Raw genomic sequence first — 12427 nt, 5'->3', positions numbered from 1 at the left:
TCAAACATTCAATATTCCGCAGCTCAAGGTAGATCAGCTATCTGAATCTTTTTTTAGGTTGCTAAAACTGTTTTCTATCAGCACCCTTGTGACTGACAATCTCCTGTTGAAACATTTGCGGGCTTTCGGCAATGCCCCGAAATCCCTAAATGACGCCCTGAGGAGATAAGCTGCATCACCAAGCCGGTGATAGATGTCTTCCTCGCATATTACAGAGAGTTTCTTTGAAAGTGACGAGAGTTTAAATATTCGAGAATCATGAATTTGGCTCGAGCATCCAATGCACGTGTCGACAAAACAACTTTTGCAATCACACTCTTCTTGAAGGATTAATGACATATATTGGTGCCTGTTGCAATAGGTGGAAGCCACCTTGTTTTGTGAGCACTGTATTTTAACGTATGAACCATCTAGGCATCCAACCACTCCCGGCATTCCAGACACCTATTAGGAAGGAAAATAATGCTAATAATAATAATAAGTCAGAGACAAGCATAAATGCGATGTAGTAGAAACCTATTTCACTGAGCTGCACAAACCGTTTTATACAAATTTTGAATACCGACCATATCAGATTCGTTAGTAGCTTCTGCATGCCAGAAGTAAACGTCACCACAGATGGACCCATAGTGAGGATAAAGTCGGCCAACCTGATAAGAATTCTTTGCACTGAGCTCTCGGGTAGATCAAAACGGCTTGCAACTTTTCTTATACTTGTTTTGTTGGCCGCATACCTACAAATAGAATAACACGTTATTCTGCAGAAAAAAAGAAAAAATGACGACCTAGATTTCAGTTAATGTCTTTTTATGCTGTTTTGTATGGCAAAATAGAGTTTTTATTTTTTAGCGCTGTTTTGCAATGCTAATAACACCCAAATCAGAATAAGCAGAAGGCATTTTGTTTCTGTGAGCACCGGTGCGGACATTAAAGGAATCCTATCAACAAGGTTTATACACTGATTGAATGACCAGCAAAGACAAAACGAAGCAGTGCGATAAATAAACGTCAGGAATAAGCAGATGCTTCACAGGAAGCCCTCTGAATTCCCGATGACATGCAGACAGCTTATCGCTCACCTATCCGCTCAACGGATGCTTCCGCGACGAGCCAAAACATATAAAAAAAACAGTAAGCACTACGATAAACACAGCAAGCAAACTTTGTAAATAAAACTCTCAGCTCACCAGATGAAAGTCAGTACGTGAGTTTTTCCAGATTTCAGCGGCACCACGCCGTGACTGCTTAAGGGGCACACGGGTGAAGCAGTCGAAAGTGCCTGCGAAACTGGAGAACATCGGATTTCCCAAACATGCCCTGTTTCTGGCACACGAGCACAACTGGAGCCGTACGATACTCGTAATCCGAGTACTGCCAAACGACGTCTTCGACGAAGCCTTAGGCCTCTTGGCGGGCATCGCGTCGAATTCCTCCTATACACCGCAGCTTCATACTCACTGTCTGTTTCAGATGTCGCTGCTTTCTTACATCGTCTGAGTCGGAACTGCCACTTCCATAGAGCACAATTACGTCGTCCATCGCTTTCCAAAGCTGCCGCAGCCGGTCGTGACGTGAAACGGAAGCGAGTACAACGTCACGCTGGCTTGCTGCCAAACCTGCTTATTTTGGCAGAGCAAATACCGTCGCTCCACGGAGCGATCCGGCATCATCACTAAAAAGAGCACACGTTCGACAGGACACAGGGAGTAAGACACCACACAGCGCTTCATAGGAGAACATGTCCTGTGGAAAGTGCGCTCTTTTTTAGTGGTCATGTACCAACTGGCCCCGCTGCAGTCCTTGATCCGGCATCGACACGAGTTCCCAATCTGCCATTGAAACAGACAACTCGCGCTCCCGTTCTGCCATTGGAATACAATTGCTCTGGCCAGAAGAAAAACCTGCTCCGGATCTGCCATTGGAATTCATTATAAGAGCCTTAATCCAGTACATTATCAGTGGGCTTTCTCTCCAATCCAACTTGAATGCAGCGTTCTGACTGAATCGCAATTTTGCAGACATTCAAGCTGGGGACAAGACGAAGAAGAAGCGGTGCCGCGCGGCCTTCTCCCACGCCCAGGTGTTCGAGTTAGAGCGCCGCTTCAGTCACCAGCGTTACCTGACAGGACCGGAGCGGGCGGACCTGGCGCACACCCTCAAGCTGACTGAGACTCAGGTGGGCGAGGCTTACTGTGTTTTGATATTGTTTTGCAACACTCTAGCCTGAAATATGCTGGCCTACCTCCCCTTTCAAGCGAATCGGTTTCGCACTGGGTAGCGTGGCCTATATGGCCATGTTTATCTTGCCATTTATAGTAGTAAAAAGCGCTTTCCTGACAAGTTAATTATGAGTGTTGCCATTGAAAGCACTCGCTCTTACTTTAGCCTATGAAAAGATTGCATCTTATGCTCTCCCATGTGGAGGGAATCCTCGCCAGCGACTGCTACGCAGGGGCTGATGATAGCAAGGGACCGAAAGAAGAAACTCCGCATAGTAATAATAATAATAATAATATATTTTATATTATATTATTATTATTGTTATTATTATCAATTGGTTCACAGGAATTGAAAGGCGCAGTATCTGTCACACTTGTTTCTGTAGACACCAGAACAGCACCGTAAAGGAAGGTAGAAATGAAAGTGGAAAGAGAGCAAGAGGAACCATAGTGGAGGGATACGGAGTAATTTCGACCAGATTGGGATATTTAACGTACACAAAACATCGCACAGCACACGGACGCCTCTTCTGAAATTGCGGTGGGGCAATATATGGAAATACACAGAGAAGATATTTGAGCGACCATTGCCGTTGGTGTGGCCAACGCCTCCTCTAATTTTACAATGCCTGCCGAATACAGCCAATCAGACGGCGCTCTCCTGTCCTCCTTCCCTGCTCTCCCTTGTTGACTAGCTTTGCTCCTGCTATAGATTTGCAGGAGAGAGAACCGCCGTATTCACGAACACGCCTTCACTCGAACTTATGCTCCAAGCAGCCCTCGAGGTTTGCTTTTCGTTTCGGAAAGCAACCTCCACTCGAATCGCTTCTCCAGCGGCGAGAAGATCGAGTGGGCGACGAATCTACCTTGGGGGGCACTCCACTTGCAAACATGGCGGACATGCATCGCTCGCTGTGTGGACTTCGTTTTCATCATCATCATCATCATCATCAGCCTGACTATACCCACTGCAGGGTGAAGGCCTCTCCCATATTTCTCCACTTAACCCGGTTCTGTGCTAGCTGCATCCACTTGACCCCCGCGAACTTCTTAACCTCATCCGCCCACCTAACGTTCTGCCGCCCCCTGCTACGCTTTCCTTCTCTTGGAATCCAGTTTGTTACAATAAGCGATCATCGGTTATCCTCTCTTCGCAATACATGTCCTGCCTATGCCCATTTATTCTTCTTAATTTCCACTAGAATGTCGGTAACTTGAGTTATTTCTCTGACCCACTCTGCATGCTTCCTGTCTCTTAATGTTACCCCTACCATTTTTCGTTCCATAGCTCTCTGGGTTGTCCTCAACTTAAGTGGAACTCTCTTGGTTAGCCTCCACGTTTCAGCCCCATAGGTGAGTACAGGTAAGATGCAACTGTTGTATACTTTCCTCTTGAGCGATACCGGTAAGCTGCTAGTCATATTCTGCGAGAGCTTGCCAAATGCGCTCCATCCCAATCTTATTCTTCTTATTTCTTTTTCATGGTCCGGATCCGCGGTTACTACCTGTCCTAAGTAGACATAATCGCCAACTACTTCCAGTACTTCGCTACCTAATGTAAACTGCTGTTAATTGCCAAGGCTGTTGAACATTACTTTAGTCTTCTGTATATTGATTTTCAAGCCTACCTTTCTACTTTTCCTGTAAGGTCATCAATCATTATTTGCAGTTCATCCCCCGAGTTGCTTAGCAAGGCAATGTCATCAGCAAATCGCAGGTTACTGAGGTATTCTCTATCTACCCTTGTCCCTAACTGTTCCCATTCCAAGTCTCTGAATACTTCCTCTAAGCAAGCTGTGGATAGTACTGGGGAGATTGTGTCTCCTTGCCTAACACCTTTCCTTATGGGAATTTTGTTACCTTCTTTATGCAGAACTATGGTTGCTGTGCAGCCACGATATATATCTTCCAGCACTTTCACGTACGGCTCGTCTACCCCCTGATTTCGCAATGCCTGCATCACCGCCGAGGTTTCAACTGAGTCAAATGCTTTTTCGTAATCAATGAATGCTATGTATAAGGGCTGGTTATATTCCGAGCATTTTTCTATCACCTGATTGATGGTATGGATATTATCGATAGTAGAGTACCGTTACCGAAACCTGCTTGATCCTTTGCTTGATTGCAGTCTAAGGTTGTCCTGATTCTATTAGCGATTACCTTCGTAAATACCTTATACGTAACAGACAGTAAGCTGATTGGTCTGTAATTTTTAAGGTCCTTAGAGTTTCCTTTCTTATGAATGAGGATAATGTTTGCATTCTTCCATGGTTCCAGTACTATCGATGACACCAGGCACTGTGTATATAGGGTGACCAGTTTTTCTAGCATGATATCCCCCCCGTCCTTTACCAAATCTGTAGTTATCTGATCCTCTCCAGCTTATTTCCCTCGTTTCATAGTTTCTAGTGCTTTCTTGACCTCGTCCTTCGTCACTGGTGGAACGTCTGACTGTTTTTCTCTACCGCCAATCTCATTACGGTCCCGACTACTTTGGCTACTGTAGAGATCTGTATAGAACTCCTCGGCTACTTTGACTATCTTGTCCATATTAGTGATGACGTTGCCCGCCTTATCTCTTATCGCATACATCTGGTTTTTGCCTATGCCCAATTTCTTCTTTACCGCTTTAAGGCTTCCCCCGTTCTTTACTACATGCTCAATTTTCTCCCCGTTATACTTCTTCCCATCAGCCATCTTGCGCTTATTGATTAGCTTCGATATGTCGGCCAATTCGATCTGGTCTTTTGGATTGGAAGCTTTCATATGCTGGCGATTCTTAATCAAATCTTTCGTGTCTTTAGACAGCTTACCGGTATCCTCTCTAACTATCCTACCGCCTACTTCTACCGCACACTCCGTAATGATATCTCTGAAATTATTGTTTATTGCTTCTAGGTTAATGTCGCCATCCTCGGTTAGAGCTGAATATTTATTCTGTAGCAAGATCCTGAACTCTTCTGCCCTCCCCCTCACCGCTAATTCCTTGATGGGTTTCTTTCTTACTAATCTTTTCCGTTCCTTCTTCAGATTTAGGCTAATTCTGGACCTCACCATGCTGTGGTCACTGCATCGCACTTTCCCAATTACCTCTACATCTTGCTCAATGGCGGGGGTTGAACACATTATCAAGTGAATTTCATTTTTAGTCTCCCCGCTAGGACTTTTCCATGTCCATTTCCGGTTCTTCCGTTTGCTGAAGAATGTAGTCATGATACTTAAGTTATTGCGCTCTGCAAACTCAACTAGTAACTCCCCCCTGCTATTCCTAGAACCAATGCCATAGTCGCCTACTGCCTGGTCTCCTGCCTTCTTTTTCCCTACCTTGGCATTGAAGTCGCCCATTACTACAGTATACTGCGTCTTTACTTTTCTCATTGCCCGATTCTACATCTTCGTGGAAGCTTTCAACGGCCTGGTCATCACTACGTGTAGGTGCATAGGCCTGAACAACCTTCAGTTTATACCGCTTATTAAGCCTAATTACGATGACTGCCCCCCTCTCATTAATACTATAGAGTTCATCTATATTACCAGCTATATACTTATTGACAAGGAAACCTACTCCTAATTGTCGCTTCTCTGGTAAGCCTCGATAACACCGTACATGCCCATCCTTCTGTACAGTATATGCCTCATTCGGCCTCCTAACCTCACTAAGTCTTATGACATCCCATTTCATACCTTCTAGTTCCTCTAACAGCACTGCTAAACTAGCTTCACTAGCTAGGGTTCTAACGTTAAACGCTGCCAGGGTCAGTTTCCAATGGCGGCCTGTCCAACGGAGCCAGGCTTTCTTAGCTGCCCCTGCTGCGTCAAAGGTCTGACCGCCGCCGTGGTCAGTTGTTCCGCAGCCGCTGGTGACTGAGGGCCGGGGTTTTATGGAGCTTATCATGAGAGGTTGCGGCCAATTACTGCACCAGGATGGCTAACTCCTGGTCTGGTGAGGGAGTGCGTTGCCGGAGGTGTTCACCGGCATCAGGTCGCACCCCAAACCCGTTTATGGAATTCCATCGACACGCGGAGTTTTTTTTTTACTTTTTTAAATCCGGTGGAGAATTGCGCGGCACCGGGATTTGAACCCGGTCCTTTCGCATGCGAGGCGGATGTTCTACCGCTACGCCACCGCTGCAATCCGACTTCATTTTACCGGTATACCAAACTTTTGAAAGGGGATATGACGAGGATGCACCGAACGTTTCTCTAAAGCATCCGCTGAGAGTGACCGCGACCCAGGACCTCTGGCACGTTATCGTTTTACGGCTGCGGTCATGGCTAGGCTCCTGCCTTCGCTGCCGCTCACGCCGAGCATGGATAACCGTGATCAGCCGCCGACACCAGTGCTGTAGTTGATCATCGCATTACGCTTCTGTGGCGCGGTCACATTTCAAGTCGACACTGGATAAGTGTAGAACTTTTCGGAGCCTACCAAGTGCAGAGTTGAGGCGCTATTTGACCGTTAATGGTGAGCTCGCCCGCGGCCGGAATCGACAGTTGAGCGGCAGCGGCGCATTCCTTCCTTGGCTCGACCTGCGCGTTGTACGGCGGCGAACTTGTGGGGGAACAACGTGTTGCAGGCAGTAAGCTGGAAGGCACCGGCGGCACGGTGGGACTGTGAGGACATATGCACACTGTAACAAAATTTACACCCTTGAGGGTGTTTTGCCGTGTCTATGACAAACCCCTTTCGCCCCCCAGAAAGGATGCATGAAGGTAGCAGCGCACCCTTTTAATGACTGCATAAGCCAGCATTGCACTCTTTTGGGGAAAGGGTACTCCATGCCCATCTGCACCCTTTTCTAATAAGATGTGGCATCTACACCCTTTACAAGGAAGGGTGCTGCAAGCGTATCTACACCCTTTGTCAAAAGCGTGCTAGTATCTACACCCTTTGTTGAAAAGGGCGCTATAATCACACCTACGCCCTTCCGAGCAAAGGTCCATATGTTATCGCTTAGCATGTACGCTTAGCTGTTCTGGTTTGGCTTACATTATTACACTTATTGCACAAAGTCAGTTGTTGGGCGAGTTGGTGACGATGTTCCATATCTACAGCGCTGTGCTTGTCGTTATATGTTTTCTCTCTTGTCCCGTTTATCGCGCGGTAGATATGGAACTTATCGCACATTTTTCATCTGAATGCGCCATTGCATCTCTGCAATTCACCACATAGTCATGAAATATGTGGATGGGATAACTTATAGTGATATGCAGTAGTGAGCGGGAAAACTTATTCAGCAGAAAGGCGTGGCTCGTTACAAAAGAGCATATGTGGTATCAAATAAGAGACATATTCCAGGTAAACTGAAATGAATTCTGATTTAAATACCGATGAACCGCTGTTCACCCTGCTTCCGCTTTGATTGAGAGGTTCCTGAAATGGTTGGCAGTTATCCAGCACAAGCTGTGCGCTGGTGCTGCCTTTGAATAGCTGATGTTGAGAAGCCAATATGGCAGTAAGTCCTTCAGCACCGTCAATAACACGAAACAGGCGCTAGTGCATCGCACCGACCTGGAAATAGCAGCATGTTCAATCATGTTGGCTAACGCCACGCACAGCGTCAGTGACTTCTCTTCATCCTGAATATGTAAGACAGCACGTAAAAGTTAAGATTAGAAACTACAGCAAGTAGTCGCAGTTCACACAAATAAGCAAAATTATCTGGACATAACTTGCACGTTGCAATGCATTGTCCCAGGTTTACTTTAAAATATACAGCCTTTCCTGCTTCTCTCATGAATGCCTACAAAATCTGACTTCACAGTAGTATATATCATTAAAAATCTAACTTTGTGCCCAATGGGCTGATTCCAATAAACTCGTTGTGCAAATTCATATGAAGGCCAAGACTGCAGTGATGTATATATTGGACTGATCTTATATAGTTACCGAGATAATGTAATGGACACATAGGTAAGCTTCTCGACGTTTATGTTCAAAGACATAGATTAGATCATCTAGTATAAGATTGTGATAATTTCCATGTTATCTTAACAGAGCCCCTTCAAAAGAAGCAAGTTAAATTAGGACTGTAATGAATAAAACAAAATCAGACAATTTTGCTTCACGCCCTTAGGAACATAGCAAACAAAGCAGGTGCGCTGGAAAAAGCTCGAGTTTATGTTTCTGTGGACAATATATGCACTTACATCTGAATGCTGTATTATTGGCAAGAAGAAACTTTATGTTTTATGTTCTGGCTACATGGTTGCAATCATGTTAGTGAAAAATTCAGATGCCTTTATGCAACAGCCTCGCTTCAGAGAGAAGCTAGAACACTTAGCAACACTACTAGTGCGTCTATTCATTCATTTTCACTGACAATGTCATGCATATTTTCCGTGCAATTAAACATAACCATGCCTTTTGTTGGGCAAGACTGGCACTGCCTTGATCGATGCAACAGATGTTTGGTTTGGGCTATAGTTGGTAGCAGCTTCTTGAAGACATAGCGCAAAAAAGACGGAGATGTAGACAGGACAGGCGCTGACAACTTTATTTTCGAGAAAAACCGCAGCACAATTTATGTCAGAAATCACGTGACAATCAAGGGGCCTACGACCACACACAGTTTAACAAAGTGCGGGCGACAATCTTGACCCGGAAAAAGAAACATGAAAGAAACAAGGCCCTTGTTTTGGCTCGCTCGTTGCTGTGGTGGCACCGCCCCTTGGCCACGTTGTTGTTCGCGCCCCTCTGTTGTAATAAGTTCACAATGTTATGTAATGTGTTGATAATGCTTTCCGGCCCTCCTCCTTGTTTCTTTTATGGTTTTTCCGGGTCAAGATTGTCGGCCGCCCTTTGTTCAACTGTATTTGGTCGTAGTATAAGGCCCCTTGATTGTCACGTGAGTTTTGACAGAAATTGTGCTGCGGTTTTTATCGAAAATAAAGTTGTCAGTTAGCGCCTGTCCTGTCTACATCTCCGTCTTTTTTGCGCCTTCAAGAGCCTTCATCGAGTACGCTAACATACTCATTGAAATCTTTGTGCAGTCCTTGTAGACACCACAAGCTTTTCTCACTGCACAATCTAATGAGATACTCTGGAAAATGTACCCCGAGACATGATGCCGGTATTGCTTGAAAATGGCCAAATGCAAAATAATATATTTCACGGCGGTAATGCGAGTACGCGTGCCTGAAAAGATTTTGCGTACTCATTAGAGATTCTCAAAAATCTATGGGAGGCATATTTATTTATTTATTTATTTATTTATTTATTTATTTATTTATTTATTTATTTATTTATTTATTTATTTATTTATTTATTTATTTATTTATTTATTTATTTATTTATTTATTTATTTATTTATTTATTTATTTATTTATTTATTTATTTATTTATTTATTTATTTATTTATTTATTTATTTATTTATTTATACCTCAAATGCCCCTGGTGGGGTATTACATGAGGGGTGGGCTGTTCATTAGCGAGTCTTTCAATGAATGCTTTCAAGTGTGCTGGATGAGCGTGATGAACTGCGTCGGCAGGAAGGCGATTCCAGTCCTTTGCTGTCTGGACGAAAAAAGTATTTAGATGTGCAGTGGTATTTGCGGATGGCGGGTATAATACTTTATTGTGATTAAGTCGATGGGATACGCGGTGACAAGGCATGATGGCACAGTTTCCTAGTGATGAATGGTAAAATTTATGAAAAAGGCACAGCCAGGCTATTTCGCGGCGTGATTGGAGGGAAAGGAGATTAGATTTTGTCTTCAAATCAGTAACACTTGAGTGATATGAGTAGTCTGAATGAATGAACCTTGCTGCACGATTTTGGATGGATTCGAGGGTGAGGGAAAGGTTAGACTGATGAGGGTCCCAAACTGCGCATGCGTATTCCAGTTTGGGACGGACGAGTGTTAAATAGGTCAGCAGTTTGACAGAAGGAGGTGAAAGTCGCAAGTTACGGCGTGAAAAACCAAGCCTGCGATTGGCGTCTTTAGCAATGTTAGAGACGTGAGTAGACCAAGTGAGGGAACGGGTAATGGTTACACCAAGATATTTATAACAACTGCGGAAATTTTAGAGCCAAATATATAATACGAAGGTGAAGGAAAGGACTGCCTACGGTGGAAGGGACATGAGCCATTTGCTACACCAGGATTCGATGTAATTCAAGTCATTCTGTAACAGTTTAGTATCGTTGCTGTTAGCAATAGGTCGATATATTACGCAGTCATCCGCAAATAGTCGTATGTTAGAAGTTATATCAGTAGCCAAGTCATTAATATAGATTAGGAAAAGTAATGGACCGAGTACAGTACCTTGTGGCACTCCAGAGGCGACGGAGCTTAAAGGTGAGAAAAATTCATTAGCGTGTACGAACTGCTTACGGTTAGTGAGGAAGTGTTCTAACCAAGTTAGAATGAGTGGGTCAAGGTTCAAACGTGAAAGTTTAAGTAGAAGCCGTCTGTGGGGAACTTTGTCAAAAGCTTTCTCAAAACCCAGGAACAATGCATCAACTGGTATGTTGTCATCTAGGTTAGAACTAATGTCATTAATAAATAGAGCTAACTGTGTGTCACATGACATTCCTTTATGAAAACCGTGTTGGTTAGGGTGAAAAAAATTTACAGATATAAGAAAATTTGCGATGTGTGTGTAGATAACATGCTCCATTAACTTTGAACAAATGCTTGTGAGGGATATGGGACGATAGCTATGGCGTGAAGATGGCGAACCTTTTTTAGGAACTGGAATCACCTTGCCTACCTTCCAGTCTTGTGGCAACACTCCAGATGATAACGATTGCTGAAAAATATGCGACAGAATGATACTTGTGATATGTTTGGTGTTTTTTAGTAGTTTTGAGTTGATGCCATCAACCCCGGCTGAGGAAGAGACCTTTAAAGAATCGATTAGTTTCGCAATTCCGTTGGCATGAAAAGTTATGGGAGGCATGACAGGGTGATTGTGTCGCGGAAAATCAGGAAGTTCATCACTAGACTCGTTAGTATAAATAGATGAAAGTACGGAGTTCAGAACTTCTGGAACATCTTTATCAGGAATAGGATTATTTCGGTCATCGAACAGAGATAAGTGATTGTTACGCGATGGATGAACAATTTTCCAAAACTGTCTAGGATTTGTCCGCAGCATGTTGGGCAACGTGTTGTAATAAAAGCTTTTCTTTGTTTTGGCGGCAAGTGTCGGAAATGTTTTGTCGATGCATTCCAAACCGTAACCGAAAGAAAAGTCCAACGCACCGTTACAAGTCGCAAAAATACTCGGCACCATGAGCTTTGATTCTCGCGTTCAGTTCATTGAACAGTGTATGTGTAATCTGTTCGTGCTTCTCCCGACAATCTCATAATTAAAATAGTTTAAGGCGCAAAAAAACAGACAAACACAAAGGTAAGTGACGGGACGAAGCGCCAAGATAAAGCAAAGATAAGAATGCCAGGGAGTTGATAGAAGCGTTTTATATCAAAAAGAAAGGTGACATGTGCGTGACACATCTATTGTATAAGATATTCCTGCAGCGCGCCTTATCAGGTCGTTCCTGAGCTTTAGGTGACACCTACGCATGTGACTACAAAAAACTATTTAAGTACATTTTCTTGCATGCAATAAAATCAGTTGGGAGTTGGCGCTTCGTCCCGTCACTTACCTTTGTGTTTGTCTGTTTTTTTGCGCCTTAAACTATTTTAATTATGGACCAACACCAACTAGCCCAGCAGCAAGTGCTTTTAATCCCGACAATCTCGTTTTTCTATCAGTGTTAACCCAAAGAGTAAACAACTGCGCTATTTGAAGCTGGTGACCTAATTGGCTAAGCCATTGAGTTGAATGTGGGAATTTTATTGGACGTTGTGAATGAAACGTCTGTAATACAGCACTGCTGAGAGGAACGGCTGATTGGGCGAATTGGTGAACCATGATGGACAGTAATATACGTGCGCAAAAAGACGAGACAAAGAGGAGAAGTAGACAACGACGCGCAGAACTGACAACTGATTTAATCGAAGAACGGAAGAGCATATATATGTACACACACTTGTTGTACCCACATGCCCATAGTCAAAATTTATAAAAATATATATCAGCACATGTAAAACTCCCCCCATCACACGCACGTGGTGAAAACTGCCGACGCACTATCGATTGTGCAGCATGGTCATCTCTTTTTCTGTCAATGCGACGGACGTTTTACTAACACAAACATTTTGCTTCCGGTTAATATGGCAAGCCTCGCCGATTTCT

General features: G+C 43.9%; 1 protein-coding gene across 1 annotated transcript in view; it reads left to right on the top strand.

Annotated features, from left to right (window-relative positions):
• The first annotated feature begins 1738 nt into the window (after nucleotides 1–1738).
• Nucleotides 1739–12427, top strand: part of LOC146210369 (homeobox protein Nkx-3.2-like) — a 106719-nt gene continuing 96030 nt past the window's right edge. Inside the window, exons 1-2 of the mRNA XM_084582377.1 lie at nucleotides 1739–1745; nucleotides 2019–2176. Of these exons, the coding sequence (XP_084438503.1) occupies nucleotides 1739–1745; nucleotides 2019–2176 (165 nt within the window). The remainder of the gene's footprint in view (nucleotides 1746–2018; nucleotides 2177–12427) is intronic.

The sequence above is a fragment of the Amblyomma maculatum genome, chromosome 1, assembly GCF_055883805.1.
Source record: "Amblyomma maculatum isolate TAMU_Amacu chromosome 1, ASM5588380v1, whole genome shotgun sequence".
In the NCBI taxonomy this organism is placed as follows: Eukaryota; Metazoa; Arthropoda; class Arachnida; order Ixodida; family Ixodidae; genus Amblyomma; species Amblyomma maculatum.
The sequence above is the reverse complement of the archived record's forward strand: the minus strand, read 5'-3'. Positions and strand labels throughout refer to the sequence as shown.